A 19939-nucleotide genomic window follows, 5' to 3' on the forward strand; every position below is an offset into this window, starting at 1 on the left:
CAACGTGCTCTTGTACATGCAAACAGCAGGGAGGCACCGAGGCTGTGGGGAGCGGGGAAGGGGCTGCTTTCACACTGCCGGGAGGCTGCACATTCAGCCATGCCATGCCCAGGCAAGAGACCATCCCAGCCACATTTGCTCTTTGCTGAGGGGCTGGCACAGCCCTCCCCAGTGCATGGAATCCAGCCCCCCACCACAGAAGGCAGCTACATCCCAGCTGTATGTCTGTGCATGCAGAGACATCCCCACAGCTCTGCCCTTGCTCCACAGTCCCAGCAGTGTTGGGACGTGGCTGTGCCAACTGTGGGTAAGTGCAGACCCTGGGCTGCTGCTTGCTTTGGTCAGTGTGTACCCAGCCCCGTCCTGTACACTCTTCACCTCCTCAGGAGCATCAGCAATTTGCTGCACTAATTCATATAGGTACTAGGGCTGAAGTGTCAGTGTATATTTGCTTGCTTACAGCTCCCAGGGAGATGAGCTGTCCTTGGCAAGGGGCTCTTGGTAGCAGAGTCCCACAGCATCCATGTGGGAGGCCAGAGCCACTCCTCAAGTCACAAGCAGGATCCTGTGTGCGCTGGCCCAGCCCGCCTCCCTTGCCTACGACATGCTGCAGTTGGATGGCTTTGAACCGTGTGCCTGGAACAGAGAGAAGCACACCGTGAGCAAGGGCAAGCAGGCTCCTTCCTCTCCTACGAGAAGGCACTTCTAGTGCTCAGGTTCCCAGAGATGAGTGCTCAGCAGTGATGCTGCCGCTGCCCCAGGCTGGGCTGCCCTCCTGGTGAGGAAAGCCAGGCTAGACAGAGCCCAGAGTAAGCAGAACCCAGGGAGGCCCCCTCCCTCCAACAGCCCCACAGCAGCAGAGCCCATGGCCAGCCTCACTCACCTGCCGCTGCGACTGCTGGTACTCGGCTTCGCTCGCCGACAGTGCCCGGGCCAGCGCCAGATCCTCCTCCTCCTGCGTGCTGCTGGGACAGTGAGGGGTGCATTGTGTATCTCAGCCTCCCTCAGGCTCAGGGTCTGAGTGCTCAGAGCCCTTCTGGGCTTCACCATCTCACTGCAACCCCCCAGCATGTCTTATGGCGAGAAGCAACTGAGGATAACTTTGAACAGGCATGGGGCTGGGGAGGGAGCAGAGGATCCAGCTGGGGCTGGCAGCCAGGAATTTGGGCCAAGCAGAGCCCTGTTAGGTCCAATCAGTAAGATGGTGCTTTTAGCAGCATTGGGCACTGTGCCTGGGGACATGAGCTCCCAGGTGTAGTCCATGAACACCCCTACTCCACTTATCACACTCCAGCCAAACCCATTAGCTGACAAGTGGTCAGACAAAGGTTTGCCCTACTGTGTGTCAGTTACTGTCCCCTACCAGCACCCCTGGGGCTGAGGGCTTGCCTGCTGAACAGTTAGTTCCCTGTCGGCTCTGGACTCTTCCTTTTTTCCCCAGTCAGCCAGAGAGGCATCATATGCAAACACGTGCTGAGAGGAATGTTATCCCAGAGGCACATGATGCTTCCCCAGGCACCTTTCACACACAGGGGAGTGCACACCACACCACGTGCTTTGGGGCTGTACCTGGGCTGCTGTGCTGAGCTGCGTGCTGACTCTGCCAGGGACATCTCCAGAGCTCGCTGCAGGGCCTCTTCCTCACTCTGAAACAAAACACCTTGTCACCAGCTTGGCCAGGCTGGAGGGCAGGAGGCAGCCCTGAAGCACATGTAGTAGGTACAGTCTTTCCTGGCCAAGGGTGGGCAAATCTTCTTTCTCCAGGAGACCAGACAAAAAAGGTGAAAAACTGGGGCTCTGGACAGACCAGCAGTGCTCTCCCACTGCCCAAGAGGACACATGCTTGCTAATGCAGGAGTATGCCAAGAGTAACAGTGGAAAGCAACTTCCAGTCTCCTCCAGCCTTTGGTGGTACTGCAGAAAGACAGCACCCAAGGAAAATGGCTGGTGCACTTTGTCCCTTTGGGGAAAGCTAAGCACCAAGTGCTTAGCTCTTAGTGCTTAGCTGAGAGCTGTCATTCACAGGCACCAGAGCAAGCTCTGGATTTTCCACAGTACATTCAGGATCACTGTCTGCTAGGGAAGACACAGCTGGGAGTGGTCACCTACAAAGTGTGGGCTAGAAAGCATTTGTTGCAGTCACATCCTGCAGTTCTTAGAGGGCACAGAAACCACCCCAAATGGCCAGGCCAAGCCACTCACCAGCCCATTCTGCAGCATGACAGCTGGAGGGGAGGTGCTGTGAGTCTGTGACGCAGCTGCTCTGCCTCCCCTGCAAGCAGAAGAAAAGCTGCATTATTGTCAAGGCAGGGAGCCCCAGTATGACTATCAGTCCTGCTAGGCACAAGAAGAAGGGGGTTGTCACTCTGGCATTCCACAGAGAGCCAAGATGAGCCTGGCCATGCCCACCTCAGAATTACAAGTCAGGCCACCACCTTACCTGGCACAGGCCAAAGAGGAGCTGTCTGCTGGCCGGGCAGCTCCGCTGCTTGATGCAGTGACTATTTTGGAGGAGGATGCTTGGGCTCTGGTAACTGCAGCATGCCTAGGACAGACAGGACACCTGTGAGAAACTGTTTACCATCATGAGCAATTCCTAGGCATCGAACACCTTGGGATATCAACCTGGATAAACAAGACACGCCCCTGGCTCCTCTTCCTCCCATGTTGTGGCTGTTATTCCCAAGAGTTTCAAGTGCTGTTTCTCTCCCTAAAACCCTCTACCAGGACAAGCAGAAACCACTGGCTACAGAATAATGGGCTGGGGAAAGAAGCAAGAGCAAAGCAGTCAGCAGGCAGTACTGACAGCTTTTGCTGCAGGACAGACTGTGTATACCAGCGTGCTTGGTGCTGCAGGAGGACACCCTGGCACACAGGGCAGGAAGTGTCAGAATGCAGCAGTCCCAGACGATGGGTCAGGAGGAACTGGGCTTCTTCCCTGTCACCAATCTGGCAAACACAGCCCCAGCCCTCCCAGCCTGTCTGTTCTCAGGCTCTCACCCTGCTTTGGAAAGGGGATGCCCTGCCCCACTGCAGTCATGGTCCAGGGGGTGCCGATGCTTGAGGCAGTAGTTCTTGTGGCACTGGTCACAGATCACCTTCATCATCTCCTTCTGCTTGCAGCCAGGCTTCAAACACTTGTTGGTGAAGATCTGAAAGATGACATGGCAGTGCTGAAAAGGAGCACACGCTGTGGGGCTGTCCCCTCTCTCCATTCCAGGCCCTGGGCACTGATCAGCCTTCCCCATCAGCATTATCTTCTGCAAGGCTCTGAAATTTGTCTCTGAATACTTTCTTTAGATGTCTCTGAATAATTTCTTTAGATAGTTCATTAGTAATGCACTGGTGCCTCAATCTCCATCGACAGGAGTCTCCACAACCACAGAATGCACAGCAGGAGAAAGAGTACCTTGCCCAGGGACTCCTGCCTTCTACACTAGTGCAGTGATAGCCCAGGGCATTCCAGCTGCTGCCGGGCTGGATTCCTGCAGGGCCAGCTCCCTCCAGCAATTTCATCTCCTGGCAAGATGGGGTAGCTAATTGCCAATTGCATTTTCCTAATAGCAGCATGCAGTTTACCATCCTTACGTCCCAGGTGGCTGCCCAGCCCCACTCCATCACCACCCTTCTCCCCTGACAGCCTCCACAAAGCCCTGAGGATGCCTCCAGCTCACCAACCCTCCCTGGATCAGCCTGTGCCAGGGCTGAATCTGTGTTGTTTTCATCCCATTGCCAGGCTGTGTCAGAGCTCCCCTGGCAGAGCCCCACAGCACCTACCTTGCGCTTGCGTTGTGCAGGGTCAGACTTGCAGTCACGGTCAATGTGCTCACCCACCACAACATCAGGCATCTCCCCCCGCCTCACAGGGACTGGGGTGTTGCAGAGGGGACACACTGGGACCTGCACATCCTGCAGAGACAACAACAGGGAGCTGGGAACAGGTAGCTGGGCAACCTTGAGCACTGCACAGTCATCTCTCTCCCTTTCAGGACCTGCCTACCATGGCTTCCACAGCTTCAGCTGCAGTTTGAGATCCTGCTCGTGACCCTCCAACCAGCTTGCACAGCAGGTGCAGAGGCACAGACATACACTCTGGGAAGGGAAGATGGTGTGGCTGGGAGATGCCCAAACCACTTCACCCAGTGGGAGAGGGAGGGCTGGACGTTTGCGGCACTGAGACGCAGATCCTGGTTTTCAGATACATCTTCACATTCAGTACACACCCCAAGGGTGACTGCTCAAGTGACCAAAGTCACCACAGATTATTATCATGGGTGACTACAAAAGCTCAGCAGCTCCATGCAGGAGGGTGGATGAGATCTGCTCCCTGCTCTTACCTTCTTGTAGGCAGAGGTGCAATCGTGCTGGGCATAAGCGATGTGGTCGGTGCAGAAGATCTGCTCGCAGGCATCGCACTTCAGGGGAAGGAAGTCTAGGAGCAGGACATGGCATGGGCAGAGAGCATGGAGATCAGCATTGCCCACCCGCAGTCCAGGGGCCTCTCTGACTTCCCAAAGACAAAACAGTGACCCCGCGGCAAAGCCAGAGCTGCACCTCTCATCCCCCAACACGAAAACAAAAGGGCTGCAGGTCCACAGCCACGTCTTCAGAAATACCCAGGGCTCCTCCTCAAAACGTGCGGTTCCCGAGATCAGGAGTAGCACCCTGAATCACACGGAGCTTCCCGCGGGCTGCCGTCCTCAAACCGGTGGGAAGTGATGCTGACAGTCGCTACGGGCTGAGCCCACCGGGATAACCGGGGTATGGAGCGGTCCCAGGGCCCCGCCGCGTGCGGCCTCCCCAGCCTGCAGCACCCAGGCCTGGCACGGGGGTGTCTGTCCGGGCCCTGCCCCGCTATCCCCGGGCAAGAGCCGCTGCCCAGCCGGGTACAGCCGCGTACCCGGACAGAGGCACCGGCGGAAACCCGGTCTACCGGCACGGACAGCCAGCCCCGCCCTAGCGGGGTGCCCGTGGGCAGCAGCAGGATCAGGGACCCCTCCGCCATGGGCAGCACGGGCGACACGTCCCGCCCTTCAAGCCCCGCTACCGAGCGGGCGCCCGGCGCCGCCCCGCCGCCTCCCCGCAGGCCGGGCTGCCGCTCCGTGCCGCCCAGGCCCAAGGCCGCGGCCGTGCCGCCGGCGTGCGAGCCGTGCCCACCCCCCGGGCTCCCCAGCTCACCCAGGCGCTGGCAGGCGGGCCAGGAGCAGTGCGCGCCCAGGTCCGGGAACTCCATGGCGGCACTGCCGCCACCGGCACCGGCGGCCCCGCCGCGCCCGCTTCCGGCGGGGCGTCACGGGGCGGGACCGGGCACAGCCCCGCCCCGGCGGGCACAGCCCCGCCCCGGCGCCCCCTCGCCCCTCCGTACGCCCTTGCTTCGGGAGCACCGCGGGAACAGCGGCTCCAGAGACCCGCCCGGCGCCCGGGGAAGGCTCAGGGCAGGGCGGAGTCCACGAGGGCCATGGCCAGAGCCGTCCTGCCCTGCCAGGCCAGCAAGAAGTGTCTGCCGCCATGGGACAGCTTGAACTTATCCCTCCATCCTGTCTCCCGTGCCCCAAGGGAAACCAACCGCGGATCCCGCCGTGTAACGAAGCTCCTGGCTCTATTCCAGTCACCTCGGAGTCTCCAGGTGCCATGCTACGATGCCCAGCAGAGCACAGATGGGGTGCTAGAAGGGTCAGTGGTGCGGAAGGCAAGAGATGCCACGGCAGTAAAAAACTGGAGCACTGATCAGGGCCAGGAGTGAATTTCATTGATGGCAAAAAAATCAACTCCACAGCCACCCATAACAGAACTCAAATGAGACAGGGAAAAAAAGCAGGAATCACCCAGCACCCTGTTCCAGCAGTGACACAAAAGACAGTAACAGTCTGCAGAAGAGGTCTCTTTGCACAACACCCGTCTGCCCTTGCCCCCTTACTGCTATCCTCTGCTCCAAAGACCCCTTTCCATTTGCTTGCCCCTGAGAGCCATGTTTGACTGTGCACCCGATCCCTCCCCCCAAACAAAACCAATGAAAGATAAAATTATTTACACTTTTAGCCATTTAAAAACCCAATAAAATAAGACTGCATATGTCCTACTGGGGATGTGGATATTAGCAGCAGCTACAGCTAGCTCGGTACTCAGCGTGCAAAACAAAAGACAAATAGAAGACAGACTGAAATACTGCACCATTACTAGGAAGCGTTTGCTGGGGTTGGTGTTTCAATTGTGGCATAAGGCTTCTAGGAGCCGGCTCCTCCCCAGCTGCAGGGCCTCCTGCTCAGCCAGTGAAGGCCAGGCTCTAGAAGGATGGAAAGGATTCATTATTCCAGACACAGCACATTAACACTGATGCGTTTCCATCCCAGTCAACACAAACATCTAAAAACCCACTGCACGCTCACTGTGTGAGTTTTTCCTTCTTTCCAGTGATGATGGAGGAAAAGGGGGAGCACAGGTAAGACCTAAGACATAGAAGTTGCTGTCATGACTGCCTCCTCCTCATCTCCTTGCTTTGGCAGCTCAGCAAGCATGGGAGAGGAGGGAGACGGAGCAGCCTCTTGTGCCTCCTGCTCCTCTCCAAACCCCAGCTCTACATCTATTTGCTCCAGCTCCCCCTGATCCAGTAGCTCAAAGTCATCTGCTTCCTCCTCATCCTCCGGTGACGCTTCTGTCTCTGTCTCCGCCACTTCGCTCTCTGACAGATGTGCTTGGAAGCTCAGTTTCTCTTCAGGCTCCGTGGGGAGGAACTCGGAGAGAGGGGGTCCCTCACTGGCCTCTGAGGACCGCAGGAGGGCAGACAGGGTATTCTGCACCGCTGTGGTGATGGCAGTGGTGACGATCTCCTCGCTCAGCGTGTTAATGCAGATGCCCAGGCCTGGGGCAGGGACAGTCTTTGGCTCTGCATTGCCTCCTGCCGCTTGCCCGCTCCCATTGAAGTGCGTATTTACAAAATGGAGAGGAGACGCGAGGCGAAGGATGGAGAGGTCAGAGTCCGTGGCCTCTTTGTCTGCTGAGTCCAGCTCACAGGCAGCGTGGGCAAGCTCAGGACCCAGAGGCACACCAAACGCGTCTTCATCACTCTGTGGTCCCAGGTCTCTGGAATGATATTCTTCCACGGATGGAAACTCTGCCAGGTCCTTGGAAAATGACTCCTCTGGCTCACTGTGCAGGCTCTGCTGATCCAGGTCTGAAAGGCACCAGCATTAAGGTACATGTTCCCTCACCCTGACCTCCCACACACCTTCCCCAGCTGACACACCACAGCTGACTTTAAGGTACCTTCCCCATCCTTGGAGGACAGCAGGAAGAGGTCTGCAGTTATTCCCTTCTGCCAGTGGCATCATTCATGTGTAATGTTTCTTTTGTGATCCTGTTCTATGTGCTCTGTGCTTAGAGAGGACTTCCTGCTCCAGCTCACACTCTCTGCACTTAGAGCTCCCATTAGAACTCCCAAGGGTCAGTGAAATTGTGCTTACATCACCTGCCTGCTCCTTCCCAGACACCTAAGTGGCCACTGAGTGGTTACCTCCATGTTCTTCACCACTAACCAGTCCTTCTCTGAGCTACTAAGTCTGACCTGTTTCGCCCAGCATCTGTGTGTGACTATTCTATTAAGTTATTTCCGTGGGACTTTGTGGCTAGGCTTGCTCCCTTGTTGGAGTCACAAGACTGCATTGCTTTGTGGGGCAACAATTAGAGGCTGATATCCCCTCAGGACCAGCTTATGATCAGCCATGAAGTCAGGGCATGCTGCACTGCTTTTTCTTCCTCCTTTCAATGCTCTTCCCATGCAAATAGCTGGGTTCTCTCCCTGTCCTCCCATTTGTACGACCCATTGTTCTGGGCTAAACCACTGAGGATAAGGGGGCAGCAAGGTGTCCCATTATGTACCTTCAGAAACGTCCGTCAGCTGTGGGGTGGTAGCCCTTGAAACAGAAAAGCCCCCACTCTCCAGGATAGAAGCCTCCTCATCAGAGAGCTCAGAATCTGTGATTGACAGTGCCAGGGCAGTTTTCTTCACATCCACCTGCATGGGATGAAGGCAGAGAGACAAATTCCTGTGTGTCTAAGAACCCATGCTGCCTATGGGCACCTGCAGACCTTCCAGGCAGAAGTCCTTGCTGGAGGGACAGTATGCTGGCAAAGTCTCCCTGCACTGGAGGGAAGGGTATCTCAGCTCACTGACTTTCCTGCAATAAATCACTGCCCAAAGGTTTGCCTGCTCTCAGTGAAGAACACAAAAGAGGCAGCACAAGATGGGATGAGATTGTAGGAGTCTCAGAAGGCTTTGATCCTTCTTCTCCTGGGATCACCAAGGAGAACACCCCTTCCCTTTTGCATTCAGAGTGCAACAAAGCCTTCTACAAGTAGCAGTGGTTCAAGTATCCACCTTCCTTTGGAAACAAACTTCCCACCTCACAGCCCAGCTACATGCCCAGAGCTGCTGCTCGGTTTGTTTCCGAGGTGTGAATATAGAAAGGTCACACACAATCTGTCTGAAAGCAGAGAACTGTGTAAGAGACACTAGAGCTGCTCAACTCCCTTTTCCGGTTTTGAGGAGCCTCTGCACATTACAGCAGGGAAGTTAATTTCTTCAGGAGACACTCACATTCTCTGAGCATGAAGCATAACCATCAAAGTAATTCTGAGGTCAGCACAAGGCTGGGGCATGGCTCGCCCTGCCCTGCTATGGCATCACCAGCTGTGTGGCACCAAATTCTCAATACCCAGATTGGAGACAATGCCCTTCATCAAACACATGACCTTTTCCCCTTAGAATTCTGCAAAGAGGTGATTTATTTCTCTGCTGTGTGTTATCATTGTTGCTGTGCTCAGACGACTCCTTGGCTCTCAAGCTGCTATAGACCAGGGAGGAGGGACGGGCTGCTGCTAAGCTCTTAGAGCTCTTACCACTGGGGAGAAGCCTGACAGCTCTGCTTCGCTCTCACTCTCTGTCTCTGCTGTTGGCTCATCACCTGCTGCAGGCTCGCTCTTCCCTTGTCGTTCTGTGAGAAACAGAAGAAAGGCTTTACATGACACTGAAGGAATTTTCTGCTTTTATACACCATTATCCCCTACTTCCCCTGTGAAAGTGCGAAGGGTTCCTGGAGACAAGCATAATCTGTTGCTCTCATTTGCTGTTCTCAGGATCATCTGGGAGCACACAGTTGCTCCCCACAAAACCTTTAAGTTTCCACCCCTGCTCCCCTGCAGCCTGTCACTACACAGTGTTGGCAGACATGGTCTCCTATTGTCCTTCTGCTACAGCTTCACCCTAGGAATACAGTACCAAAAAAAATCTAGAGAAGTTGGTTCCTTACTCTTCTTCTCGTGCTTGTGGTGCAGTGTCTCTGCCTTCATACTGTAGTCCAGTTTCATCAGGACAGGCTCCAAACGCGTGTACATCCTCTGGATCAGCTCATGGTAGACCACCAGAGGCCACAGCAGAATGCTGAGCACTGTGGACATGGAATGCAGCAGTGTGAGAGACAGATCAAGCACAACCTGACTCTTCCTGTAGTGGCACTGAGAAAGTCTTCAAGGGAAACACATTTTAATAGCATGTTCTTTTACATCTGACTGCCTAAAAATCCTCATCCATGGTTCTTCTTACTCATTGCAAAGCTGCTTGATTAACCAGGTTTTCCTGCCAGATCTCAGATAGAATATAGATTTATGTTAAGATGAAGCATAAGCCCTCCTCTTCAGCCACTGCACCCCAGACCCAACATGCAAAGGAAGCCCTAAAATGAGAATTAAAACTAAGTATTACCAAAATTTCTATATGGGTAGCTGCATTAAGCTCATGTGTAAATGCACTCACAGCAGAGCACCAGAACGGAGTTATTAGGGACTCATGATGCAGTGGAAAAGGTCTATTTACCCAACATGCAGCTTTGTTAACAACACTCTCGATATGGATTTGCCACCTAAGGAACCGAGACTGTAACTTCCTGCTTCCCTGGAGCCTCGGCCAGCACAGCCTCAGCAGTGGGGAACAGAGGGCACCAATGTTTTAGTCACGGCTCCCTCTCCTGCCTTTGCAGGCGTACTGCATGCACGTGCTTACAGAGACTTCCTGGAACACATTCCCTGTAAACTGATTCACCATCTAGCACAGATCCCCTCGAGAAAACTACAAATCTGCTTTTACCAGCCTATCAACAGCACAGTTAGGTCATGTCTCAGCTTAAGTCAGACTAGAGCACTGCTTATACTCACAAATGATGTAGGAGATCATTATGCCTGGAACATAGTGTCCAACTACAGCCAGAATCAGGCAGCCTGAACAGACACTCATGCAGAACTGAAGGAAGAGAGAGGAACAAACAGAAGTGACAAGAGGCAGAGATATATCTATGCAACCCATGCCAGAAACCCATTTAGTGCAACATGAGGGATGGCCCTAACCAAGTCTGTCAGCCAACTCTGCACCAACTACATTCAGGAGCTGACAGTCAGAACTCAGACAGCTCGGTTGGGTTAAGCTGTAAGCATTAGATGCTCAAGTGCTGGATGATCAAGGTAACCCAATGCCCCAATAAACAAATAAAAACTTTATCAGACAGTTCTTTATGAAGTAAATTATATTCCTTGAGGATATGATGGAATATTGAAAATTGCCACTTGTACATCTCTCTGTAGAGCTCAGCACTTCAGGAGAAAACTGTCCTGGCAGAGACAGGAACCTGTTACAGAGTCACCAGATGCTGTGCCACTGCTGTGCCATAAACCAGCTGGCAGAAGCTCTAGCAGAGCCCAAGCTCCCATTAGACCAGGACCCTTCTCCTCTGGAAAAAGTATAGGGTAATGGTGCAGCCCCTGGCTTGCCTTACATTCTCCTGGGGGCAGGTGGGGGAAATGAGAATAGACAACCTGCAAACCAGGGCATGGGTTCAGATATGGACTATATCCTGCAATTAAGAGTTCAATTCATAACGGAGAGGGTCTGCAAAAGCTAAGGTTCCTCTATGGGCTTTGCTCCCAATGATTTAATTCTTTATGGGCATCTTTGGACCTGGTCTTCTACTCCCTGGGACAGAAAAGGAGCAATAAGCAGGGTTATAAACTCATTCCTTTCAGCACGCTGGATGCCAGGAAGCCTGACACAATCCTAGTGGTTGGTCTGTCCTACTTTTTCTGATGCTAAGGCAGTTCCTGTCTATAAATCCTTTCCAAACAACATTTCACAGCCATTAGAGCATGTTTAATGACAAGTTTCCATGCACTCAGAAACAGCGCTGCATTTGGACCTCACTAGCAACAATCCTGGCTAGTGAAATAGGACCAGCTTAAGAATGGAGCTCATAAAAAGGCCAGACACTGCAGGCTTCCCTTTTTTTCTCCCCAGTCCCAATCTGAGTTTCCTTTGCACACTAAGAAATGAAATCTAGAACAGCAAGCCATTCTCAGGAGAGGTTAAGTTCAGCTCCAGTTTACAAATACGGGAAGTCAATTATTCATTATTTAAACTTCCCATGGCATAGAATCTGCAAGGAACGAACAGCAAATATTGGACAGGGATAGCAATTGTAAAACTATTGAATTTACATTCTTCCATTTCTTAAGGCACAAGCCTTAAGAAATTAAATAAAAGGAAATAAAAGGCCCTGCACAGAAGAGTAGGTATCTCCAGCTTACCTTGGCAGGATTTTGCCTCTTGTACTGTAGCAGCTCCTGCAGGTAGAGCCTGAAGGTGACCCAGCTCTCTGCCAGACAGTGGCACAGCTCAGGGACACTGAGCAGGTGAGGTTGTGCCCCTGAAGTCACCCCCTCACTAGAGACAGACAAGAGCAAGAAGACAATCTTTGAACACGGTCTGTTTTCCTGGGGAAGAGGAACAGCTGCACCAGGAAGCAGAGTTCCCTACCAAAGCTTGACAATACTGACTGCATTTTCAACTGAACTACGGAATATGCTTGATTTGGTGACAGTTTTTCCCTTTAATCAGGAAGAAAGTCAAGAGACACCTGAGCAAAGCAGCAGCACATACCATGCCACAGAATTCCCATGCCACAAGCCCAAGATGCAAAGCAGTTTACTCAAAGCCACGCAGACAGAAGCACTGGAGGTGGAACTATGGCCTCCTCTGGCACCAAGTCCAATGTGGCAGAATGCAGTGCTCAGACCTACAACCACGGCCAAGGATGCCAGCCACGCCACCACAGAGAGCACGTTCAGCCTCTGGAAGTCAGTCTCAGCGATCTCCTCCTCTCTGGAGGACTCTTAAAATAGCTCAGAACAGACCCAGGGAAGAAACCTAAGAACTCCTACCATCAGAAGTACTTGAGCTTTGTGGCTACTGAAAGAACACTAGCTTTCCCCAGAGTCCCAAACTGTGGCTCCTGAGCTGATAAGCAGCTACCAGTGCGGAAGTCACTAGCAATGTTTCACAGCAGGAGCCATGCAGTTTATTAACAACAGGAAAAAAGGACAGGTGAGATCACCATACTAAATTAAGGCTTCCCCACTATCCCCACACCAAGGAACACATCTGTGAGCTTACCTCTCTCCTCCTGGCTCCTCTGATGGCTGTGCTGTAGAGAGAACACAGCAGATTAGTCAGCCAAGTAAAAAATACAACCCGACATTTTTACCAGTTGAACAGAGCAGAGCTGCAGATGTATCATCCTTAGCTCTGGATGCACCCTGGGGACCCTCTTTGTGCTCTCATGCAAGCAGGAATTGCTGGCTTGGAGCCTGAGCTGAGGAGGCTTTAACGAAGCGTGCCTGGAGACTTGGAGCAGCAGAGCCACTGCTCTCTGGGCACCCCAGCACACCTTGCAGCCCAACACACACACAGCAGGGCACTCATATCTGAGGTGTACTGTGGTGCTTACATGGGGCTGTCTTCTCCAGGGATCATGCAGCTTTTCCTGGTGTCCCACATGTCTGGGCAGTGCCATTCCCACAGTGGGTGCCAGCACTTGTCATTCAAAGGGGGCTGCCAGCACAGTTTTGGAGCTGGGCAAAGCTTCAGCTTCCATTTTGGAGCTAAACATGGCACCAGGAGGTCTGAGCTGCATTTCCCACTGACCAGGCCCAGTCCTTGGCAGAATGCTATGTACAAATACCAGAGATGTCCCTGTTGTCTCCATCCTCTCCCATGGAATTAAGTAACAAATAGCAGTCTTGTGCATAATTTTCTAATTTTAGGGCTCTTTTATGTCCCCTGACAGCCTTTTGTGCCAGGCACAGATATTTCTATTCTCCTAAGGTCCGTCACTTTGGATAAGGGAAAGGCTCTCCCATTCCCCTCTGCACTGCAGCCAGTGATGATCAAACAGGGACTTAGTTAATGCAGTACTGAAAACAGGAGTGTTGTGTCAATAGCAGAGGTCATGTATGATTATGTTCTGCTTTTATATACACTGAAAAAAAAATTCTACAACTGAAAACAATTTCAACAACTGAAATTCATCAGCCTGGTTGCTCACAGATTTGGATATCTGTGATATCAAGCTGACTGGTATCTCAGGATGTACAGGGCTCAACCAAAGCTCTTCTATCAACACAGTCTTTGTAAGTCTCCTGTGTTTAACAATGCCCTGTTCATGCTCTAATAGCTCATGGAGTTCTACCCTCCTGTACCAGTCTGCCTACTGTCCTAGAGCTGGCAGGGACTGAGATATCTTTGATGCTGTCTGACCAGCAGCAAACTTGGTGCATGAGGTTATAACCCTAACCCTATCCCCTACACTGCACGTCACCATGTCAACAGAACTGAAATAAAGGAAGAGAGTTTAACCTCAGAGACTAGACTTATAGTTGGAAATGGGCTAAAGAAATGCAACGTGTGCAAAAAGGGGTTTGAATCCTCCCCGGAGTCACCAGCCAGGCACAAAGCCCAAGAGTGGAAGCGACTCCCTCAGGGAAATGTACCAAAGATGTGAACAACCACCACTGCAATCACCCAGTGAGACTTCAGACTCCACCCAGCCCAAGCCACAGAAGAGACCAACTGCTTGTAGCAGCCCTGCCACTGTTCTCCCAAGACACAGGGTGCTGGGCCAAGTCTGCCAGACTCCTCCTCCCGCTGCAGGCACTGCACCAGCCGGCTCAGCAGTGGAGCAGGAGGCCAATCACCCGGGGAGGAGGCGATTCTTTGAGAGCGTGACCCAGATTTCCAGTAATCAGGCCTGACAAGAGGAGCCCACTGCTCTCAGCCCGGGCTGCCCATCCGCTCCTCTGCCCACAAGCACTTGGCATGGTGGCTGGGGCAGCTCACAGAGGGAGCCTGAGCTGCAGTGTCAGTGTGATGGAGGCAGCTCCACCCCCACAGGGCAGCTGCTCCCCTCCTGCAACCGCCATTGCTGTGCTTTGTTATTGTGCTCAGGAATCTAAAGCTGCTTAACTGCAGCACACAGAAATCCAGCTCTATCTCTAAGCCTCATCCATCACCTGCACTAAATCACCAAATACATTACATCTGGCACTGGCCAGTGTGTGAGGGCTGGCTACACCAGTTGTACAGTGTACCAAATGAGGAGTTGGGATGCTCTCCACCTCTGCTGGACAAATGTGCCAGTAACCCAGTAAGTGGGATGGCACAGGAACCCCACTCCTCTCGACTGGCTGCAGTCATCCAAGCCATCCAAAATACACCAGCAGAGGGAGTGAAACAATTCTCAGTTGATCCTGAAGGTTTCAGAGACACTTTGGGGAGCGGAACATTTCAGCAGGCTGCAGGGTCTTCACGTGATTTCAGCTATCTGGCAAAACACAAGCTGTCTTTAAGATCAACAGTAAGTTGCTTCCTGTAGTAGAGCAGTCTGCCTGCTGGCCATCTCAAAGCATTGGAGTCTTAGACCAGTTGTAGGAACAGCCCAATCCCAAAAAACATAAAGCATTTCCAAAAGGAAATGTTCCCTTAGTTAAGGCTTAACTCCAACCTGTGCTGAAATACTATCAAGCACCAGTATAACTAAGTTGGCAAACAAGACACCCAGAGCTGGTCTCAGATTATCAATAACTGGCTGAAATCTTTCTGTCAGCATTTCACACTGGACTGTGCATTAATACAAATCACTTGACACAGACCAGACTCTTCTGAGAGATCAGACAGCCATGCAGGAGTTTAGGTTACACGTTGGTACTGACAAATTATTGTTGATGGATTCCTTGGCTCTTACAGGTTTTCAATGCTTCTCCAAGAGACATTCTTCATCTGTGTGTAAACTTCAGCTAGAAAGCAGGGGCCCTTTTTAAGGAGTACTAGCATTCAATTGCAACACAACTTTTGCTAGAGCTCTTCCACGCTGCACTCTCCTGCACTGACCAAAACACAGCTGCCAAACAGTGATGCTACCAAAACATCCCTACTTGACACCCATTTCAGGTGAAACTGGAGATGCTTCCCAAGTCCTTAAAGAGTATCTCAGTATGTTGATATTGAGGTAATACCCTGCATGGGAGCTGAAAATATGCAGCCCGTTCTGAAAGGGCCTAAAAAAGTTGCACATCTTGATGTTGTTAGCGTGACCCTGATCACAGTGTGTGAGTAACTGCAAAATACATGCTGAGGTTTTAGCATTCCTTCAGAAGTCATCTTATAAGCAGTCATCTGAGACACACACACTGTCACAAGCTGAGGTTTATATGTATGTGCTGAGTCTTGAAGGTATGGTACTGACCTGTCTCCCAGAACTCCAGAAAAGACTAACAGGAAGCACTAAGGAGGGTAAGCCACAAAGGCTTTGTGCAGCTCTGCTTCAGCAGGAAGTGGGAGCCAAACAAGAACCCCTAAGTGTTCAGGAGTACCAATTCAATGGGAGGCCCCTCAGGAATGCAGGGCACCACTCCTTCCTCATGGCAGCAAAGGAAGCACGGTCCAGCGGGTCATGTCAAAATCAGGGCTGTGGCCTAAACAGGCACATCAGAAAGGTGTCCCTGTTCTCTGCAGCAGAAAAGCAGGAAGGTGTGAAATAAGTGAAGAACGCTGAGAGAGGTGCAGTGGGATGTGCACCAACTTCTAGCAGAGCTGATGGCATAGGATGAGCCTAATCTCTGGTGTTGCTGTTTTGTTTGCTTTTCTTTTTTATTCTTCATGGCTCTGCTTCATATAAATTGATTTCAGTATGAATTTCCTATTTCTTCTATGACAACACAACTTTTACAGCCAAGTACTTGCTGGAATGATTCCACCCCCACCTGCCTCAATGACACCATTCTGTACTGGACACCAGGCTTTTGCATTTCTGGACATGTTTCAAGAGAGGTGGTTTGGGTTGGTTTTAAACTATTCCCTTAAAAAAACAATGTGAATAAGCAGGAAATTAAATTGGCCAGTCCAGTTTAACTGCCTGGTTACCTGAACCACACAAAGCAAACAGTTTCAAGACTACAGCTGTAACATACTAATCTTATCAGGATTTCTGTGAAAGCACCCTTTAAGTCAGTTCCCTTTTAGGTCAAATAAAGGGCACCTTACAAACACACATATAGAGGGGCTTTCATTCAGAAACTCTCCCTAGGGTAGAGAGGCAGGGATGGAGGGCCCTGAGCTGCCTTTGAACAGTGGCAGTAGATGCAGTAGGCAGGTCTGGCCTCTGTCATTTAATAAACTCCAAAGAAGGAGGCACTCAAAGCAGACAGCAGCCAGTCCATGTCTACCATCTTTATGAGGCCATTCCTCTTGCTGCTTTTGTGCCTAATGTTGGCACAGACCCTTCAATAAAAGAGAAAGATAAGAGAGGTGATCAGACTCACTGATTAGCTGGAGATCAGATGCTGTTCAGTACAGGTACAATACACTAACTGTTGCTGCTGTCAGACTTCATCATCCACTCTGCTACCTGCCACAAGAAGTGGCTCTCATTTGCTCTGCCTCTTTCAGGGTGCAAGCCCACATTGAACTTAACTAAAACCAATGCACTTCCCTCCCCTCCTTGCCTTCCCTTCCCTTCTCTCAGCTCAGCTGGCCATAAGTGCTCAGACTTGAAATTATCTTTTTGCCACATTTTCAGGAGAGAAAGGACAGAGCAGAAACAAATCATCCCTGTCATTAGCTTCCCTGGCAAGCTAGCTAGGCCCCTTAGTCACTCTCAAAATTAGCCACTCCCAGAATTTCTCAGCACTGGGAGCAATTTCCATGCCCAGAGTATTAGGATACATGCCCACAGTATTAGGACACATCCTAATCCTCTGACACAAAAGGATAAGAGGCAGCACCAGTATCTGGGCCTGCAGTTAAAGTAGGAATGGGGCTTACATGACTGCTGAGAGAGCCCAGGAAGGGCCAAAGCCATAGCCCAGCAGCTGGTAACACTAGAACCATGTCACTGTCTACAGTGCTAATCATCACATACCTGAGAAATCAAACAGGAACCTGGGTTTCCACTTCTCCAACAAGAGGATGCCAAGAAGGGACATGCTGAGGAGAAAGAGGGGTCTCAGGGAGGTGGAGGAAAACAACCTAGAAAGGAAACAGAAATTGTTAGACAGGCAAAAGGCAGTAAATTACTGCTCTTGGTGAGCAAACAGATACAGCTCAAAGCAGAAATGCCCAACTGCTATGGGCCACTGTAGCAAGCATTGTACTCTGCAGACACCCACCCACACCACAGCACATTCTCAAATGGTGCCTTTGCCCACCACCAGACAGCTGACTCCCTGCCATCTTCCAGTGCTCTCCTTCCCTGCTTCTGAGCTCGTCCCTAGGCTGCAAAACAAAGCTAATGCTCACTTGTACAGGTCCCTCCAAAGCCTCAAGGTGGAGGCTCTAGATAACAAAGACAAACTGCTGTAGCACAAACTGCTTGCCACTCAGCCTGTTTGCTGAAAACCTACATCCCATTTGTGATGGCAAGGTCCAGTGCTACATGCAGGTAATGCATCTTGCCAGTCTAGGTGCCCATTCTCTTATCACAAACCTCTCCCTGTTTGACCAGAGCCTAGCTAGCACTTAAATGGTTTAGCTGCTCACTTGACTTTTATGATAAACTTTTCATGTCCCACATCCACACACTGGCTCAAGCCACTTGCCAGCTCACACAATATTACTCACACACAGCTGTGCAATGCCACTCAAAGAGTTTATCTGTCCACTCCACAGAGATTTGACAGCAAAGGTGCCAGGGTGCCACCTGTGCCAGCAGTGGCTGTCTGCATTCATCCTTTTCTCTAGTTCAGAAGAACTGCTTTTAACTCACTCAGAAAAAAAATACAAGGGAAATGCATTCACCTTCACCTCTTTAATGAATATTCATTTCCAGAAAGGAGGAGCAGTTTCGCTTTTTTACCCTGGTCCTCTTCAGTGAGTGTTTGCCAGTAACTAATGACAAATGCACTGAACATGACTGTAGTCAGAGAGAATTTCACAGTGCAGAGCAGGGAGGGGTTCCCACCAAGTTACAAATGTGCCTCACTGGGCACACACAGAACAAAAGCTGCACTTTCCATGGGCTTACAGGACCTTTAATGAACTAAACAATGACACTTGTACTCCTCATTGAACAGCAATTCTGTAGCTTAACACATCATCTCTGGAAGAATTTCCCATTCCATCTCATTTATGTATTTCAGTTAAAAGATGCTAGCTGAATCCTCTGTGAGACCCTAAATGATTTTTTTTTCCTCTATTTAAATCTCTCTCTGCTGTCTCATATTTTGGGCACTCTTTGCTCTTCACCTTTTCACACAGTCTCTGGGCTGTCATTGTCTATTATCCCTGCCATCTCCCCTACCACCTGCACCTCTGTCTCACTTCATAGCTCTGCTCTGACTTTTCAGCAGGTAGAGTAGTCCAAGAGTTTACATCTGGCTACCACGTACGCTTCTGATAATCGTACGGATGAGGGAACAGAACATAAGCTGCCTCATCAGAGAGACTTCGAAGGCTGTTTCGTCACTTATTTTTCCCTCCTCTAACTCCAGAATCTGCCCCTTCCTATTTCATCTGCAACCAACTCTATCCCTGGCCACTTCTGACCTTTCCTGCTGGGAAGGCCACTGGCTGAGAGCATTTTCATCAGTAAAACTGACTCACTGTTTATACAAACAAACAGGATGTTTTTCATTCCCATCCACAGCTGGGCTCTGCCACTCACACTCCCATCTCCCCATTGCCCGGCCGAAGAGGCAGAGAAGGGAAAACAGGAAAGGGGGAATGCTGTCGCGCCAAAGCCGAGTGAGAAATCAGCACCTCCCGGGAAAGATTACCGAGCAGAAGGGTTTAAATAAAACGCCCCAGGGCAGCTGCCGATGCAGGAGGCCGTGGAGCTCCCTGACCGCAGCTACGGAGTGAAACGAACTGATAAAAACACGGATGCAAAAATTAAGCAGAAACGTGCCCGGGCGAGGCTCCAGTAGGGCCCATCTGCATTTTATTATCGCGGGACAAGGCAAATCCTCCTGGCACTTTCTCCCTTCAGGGAGGGGCCTGTTTATGCCTGTCAGAGGAAAACAGCGCGGCTGCTCCCGGCCGTGCATACCCCACGGCGGTGCGGGCTGCGGGAGCGCACGCCGCCGGAACCCAGGCACATCGCCGCGGGCCCCGGAGCCGTACCACGCTGCGGGCACGGGCACGAACCGGACGGGCGGCACCGACGGCTCCCGGTCCCCCTTCCCGCCCCAGCTCACCAGAGGGCCCCGCCGAGCGCGGCCGCGGTGACCAGGCTGTGCAGCGGCCTCTCCCACACCAGCAGCCGCTGCGCCGTCGCCAGCGCCGCCTCCCAGCCCCGCAGCCGCTGCCGCAGCGCCGCCGCCAGACGCGCCGCCGCTGCCGCCGCCGCCTCCTCCTCTTCCTCCTCGGCCGCCGCCGCCGCCGCTGCCTCCTCGGCGCGGCCGCTCGCCATGGCTGCGGGGGGGGCAGAGGGCGGAGGTGCCGCTGTCACCGGCCCGGGCGGGCGGCACCGCCTGAGGGACCGGCGGCCGCTGCCGCCGCGCGCGTGCGCCCGGGGACGGCCGAGGCGGGGGGGGACCGGGTGACACCGGCCGCGCGTGCGCCCGGCGGCGG

General features: G+C 52.1%; 2 protein-coding genes across 3 annotated transcripts; both read right to left on the minus strand.

Moving 5' to 3' along the window:
• Positions 1–430: 430 nt before the first annotated feature.
• On the minus strand, positions 431–5577 carry ZFAND2B (zinc finger AN1-type containing 2B). 2 transcript variants are annotated; one of them, XM_074548650.1, is made up of 9 exons: positions 5179–5577; positions 4338–4432; positions 3778–3909; positions 3001–3152; positions 2441–2545; positions 2203–2272; positions 1570–1646; positions 884–962; positions 431–636 (listed from the first exon to the last, which is right to left on the minus strand). In XM_074548650.1, the coding sequence occupies exons 1-9, from the start codon at positions 5231–5233 to the stop codon at positions 598–600; spliced, it is 804 nt and encodes a 267-aa protein (XP_074404751.1). In that variant the 5' UTR covers positions 5234–5577; the 3' UTR covers positions 431–597. The 2 variants fall into 2 exon arrangements, with proteins under 2 accessions (XP_074404751.1, XP_074404750.1); XM_074548649.1 differs by having other exon boundaries at positions 884–965.
• A 150-nt stretch (positions 5578–5727) lies between these two features.
• On the minus strand, positions 5728–19778 carry RETREG2 (reticulophagy regulator family member 2). The gene is made up of 9 exons (XM_005485217.3): positions 19564–19778; positions 17292–17398; positions 12491–12521; positions 11626–11761; positions 10207–10291; positions 9306–9443; positions 8896–8990; positions 7876–8011; positions 5728–7171 (listed from the first exon to the last, which is right to left on the minus strand). Exons 1-9 carry the CDS (start codon positions 19776–19778, stop codon positions 6447–6449), a joined length of 1668 nt encoding a protein of 555 aa, XP_005485274.1. The 3' UTR covers positions 5728–6446.
• Between the last annotated feature and the right edge of the window lie 161 nt (positions 19779–19939).

The sequence above is a fragment of the Zonotrichia albicollis genome, chromosome 10 (genome assembly GCF_047830755.1).
Source record: "Zonotrichia albicollis isolate bZonAlb1 chromosome 10, bZonAlb1.hap1, whole genome shotgun sequence".
In the NCBI taxonomy this organism is placed as follows: domain Eukaryota; kingdom Metazoa; phylum Chordata; class Aves; order Passeriformes; family Passerellidae; genus Zonotrichia; species Zonotrichia albicollis.

Excerpts from the sequence above, each read along its gene's own strand:
- RETREG2 (XM_005485217.3), bottom strand. The coding sequence starts at position 19,778 with ATGGCGAGCGGCCGCGCCGAGGAGGCAGCGGCGGCGGCGGCGGCCGAG. Across the intron at positions 17,399-19,563 it reads GCGCTCGGCGGGGCCCTCTG|GTTGTTTTCCTCCACCTCCC; the intron begins GTGAGCTGGGGC and ends TTTCCTTTCTAG. Across the intron at positions 7,172-7,875 it reads GCTGACGGACGTTTCTGAAG|ACCTGGATCAGCAGAGCCTG; the intron begins GTACATAATGGG and ends GGTGCCTTTCAG.
- ZFAND2B (XM_074548649.1), bottom strand. The coding sequence starts at position 5,233 with ATGGAGTTCCCGGACCTGGGCGCGCACTGCTCCTGGCCCGCCTGCCAG. Across the intron at positions 3,910-4,337 it reads GCACCTCTGCCTACAAGAAG|GATGTGCAGGTCCCAGTGTG; the intron begins GTAAGAGCAGGG and ends TTGTCTCTGCAG. Across the intron at positions 1,647-2,202 it reads TCATGCTGCAGAATGGGCTG|AGTGAGGAAGAGGCCCTGCA; the intron begins GTGAGTGGCTTG and ends GTTTTGTTTCAG.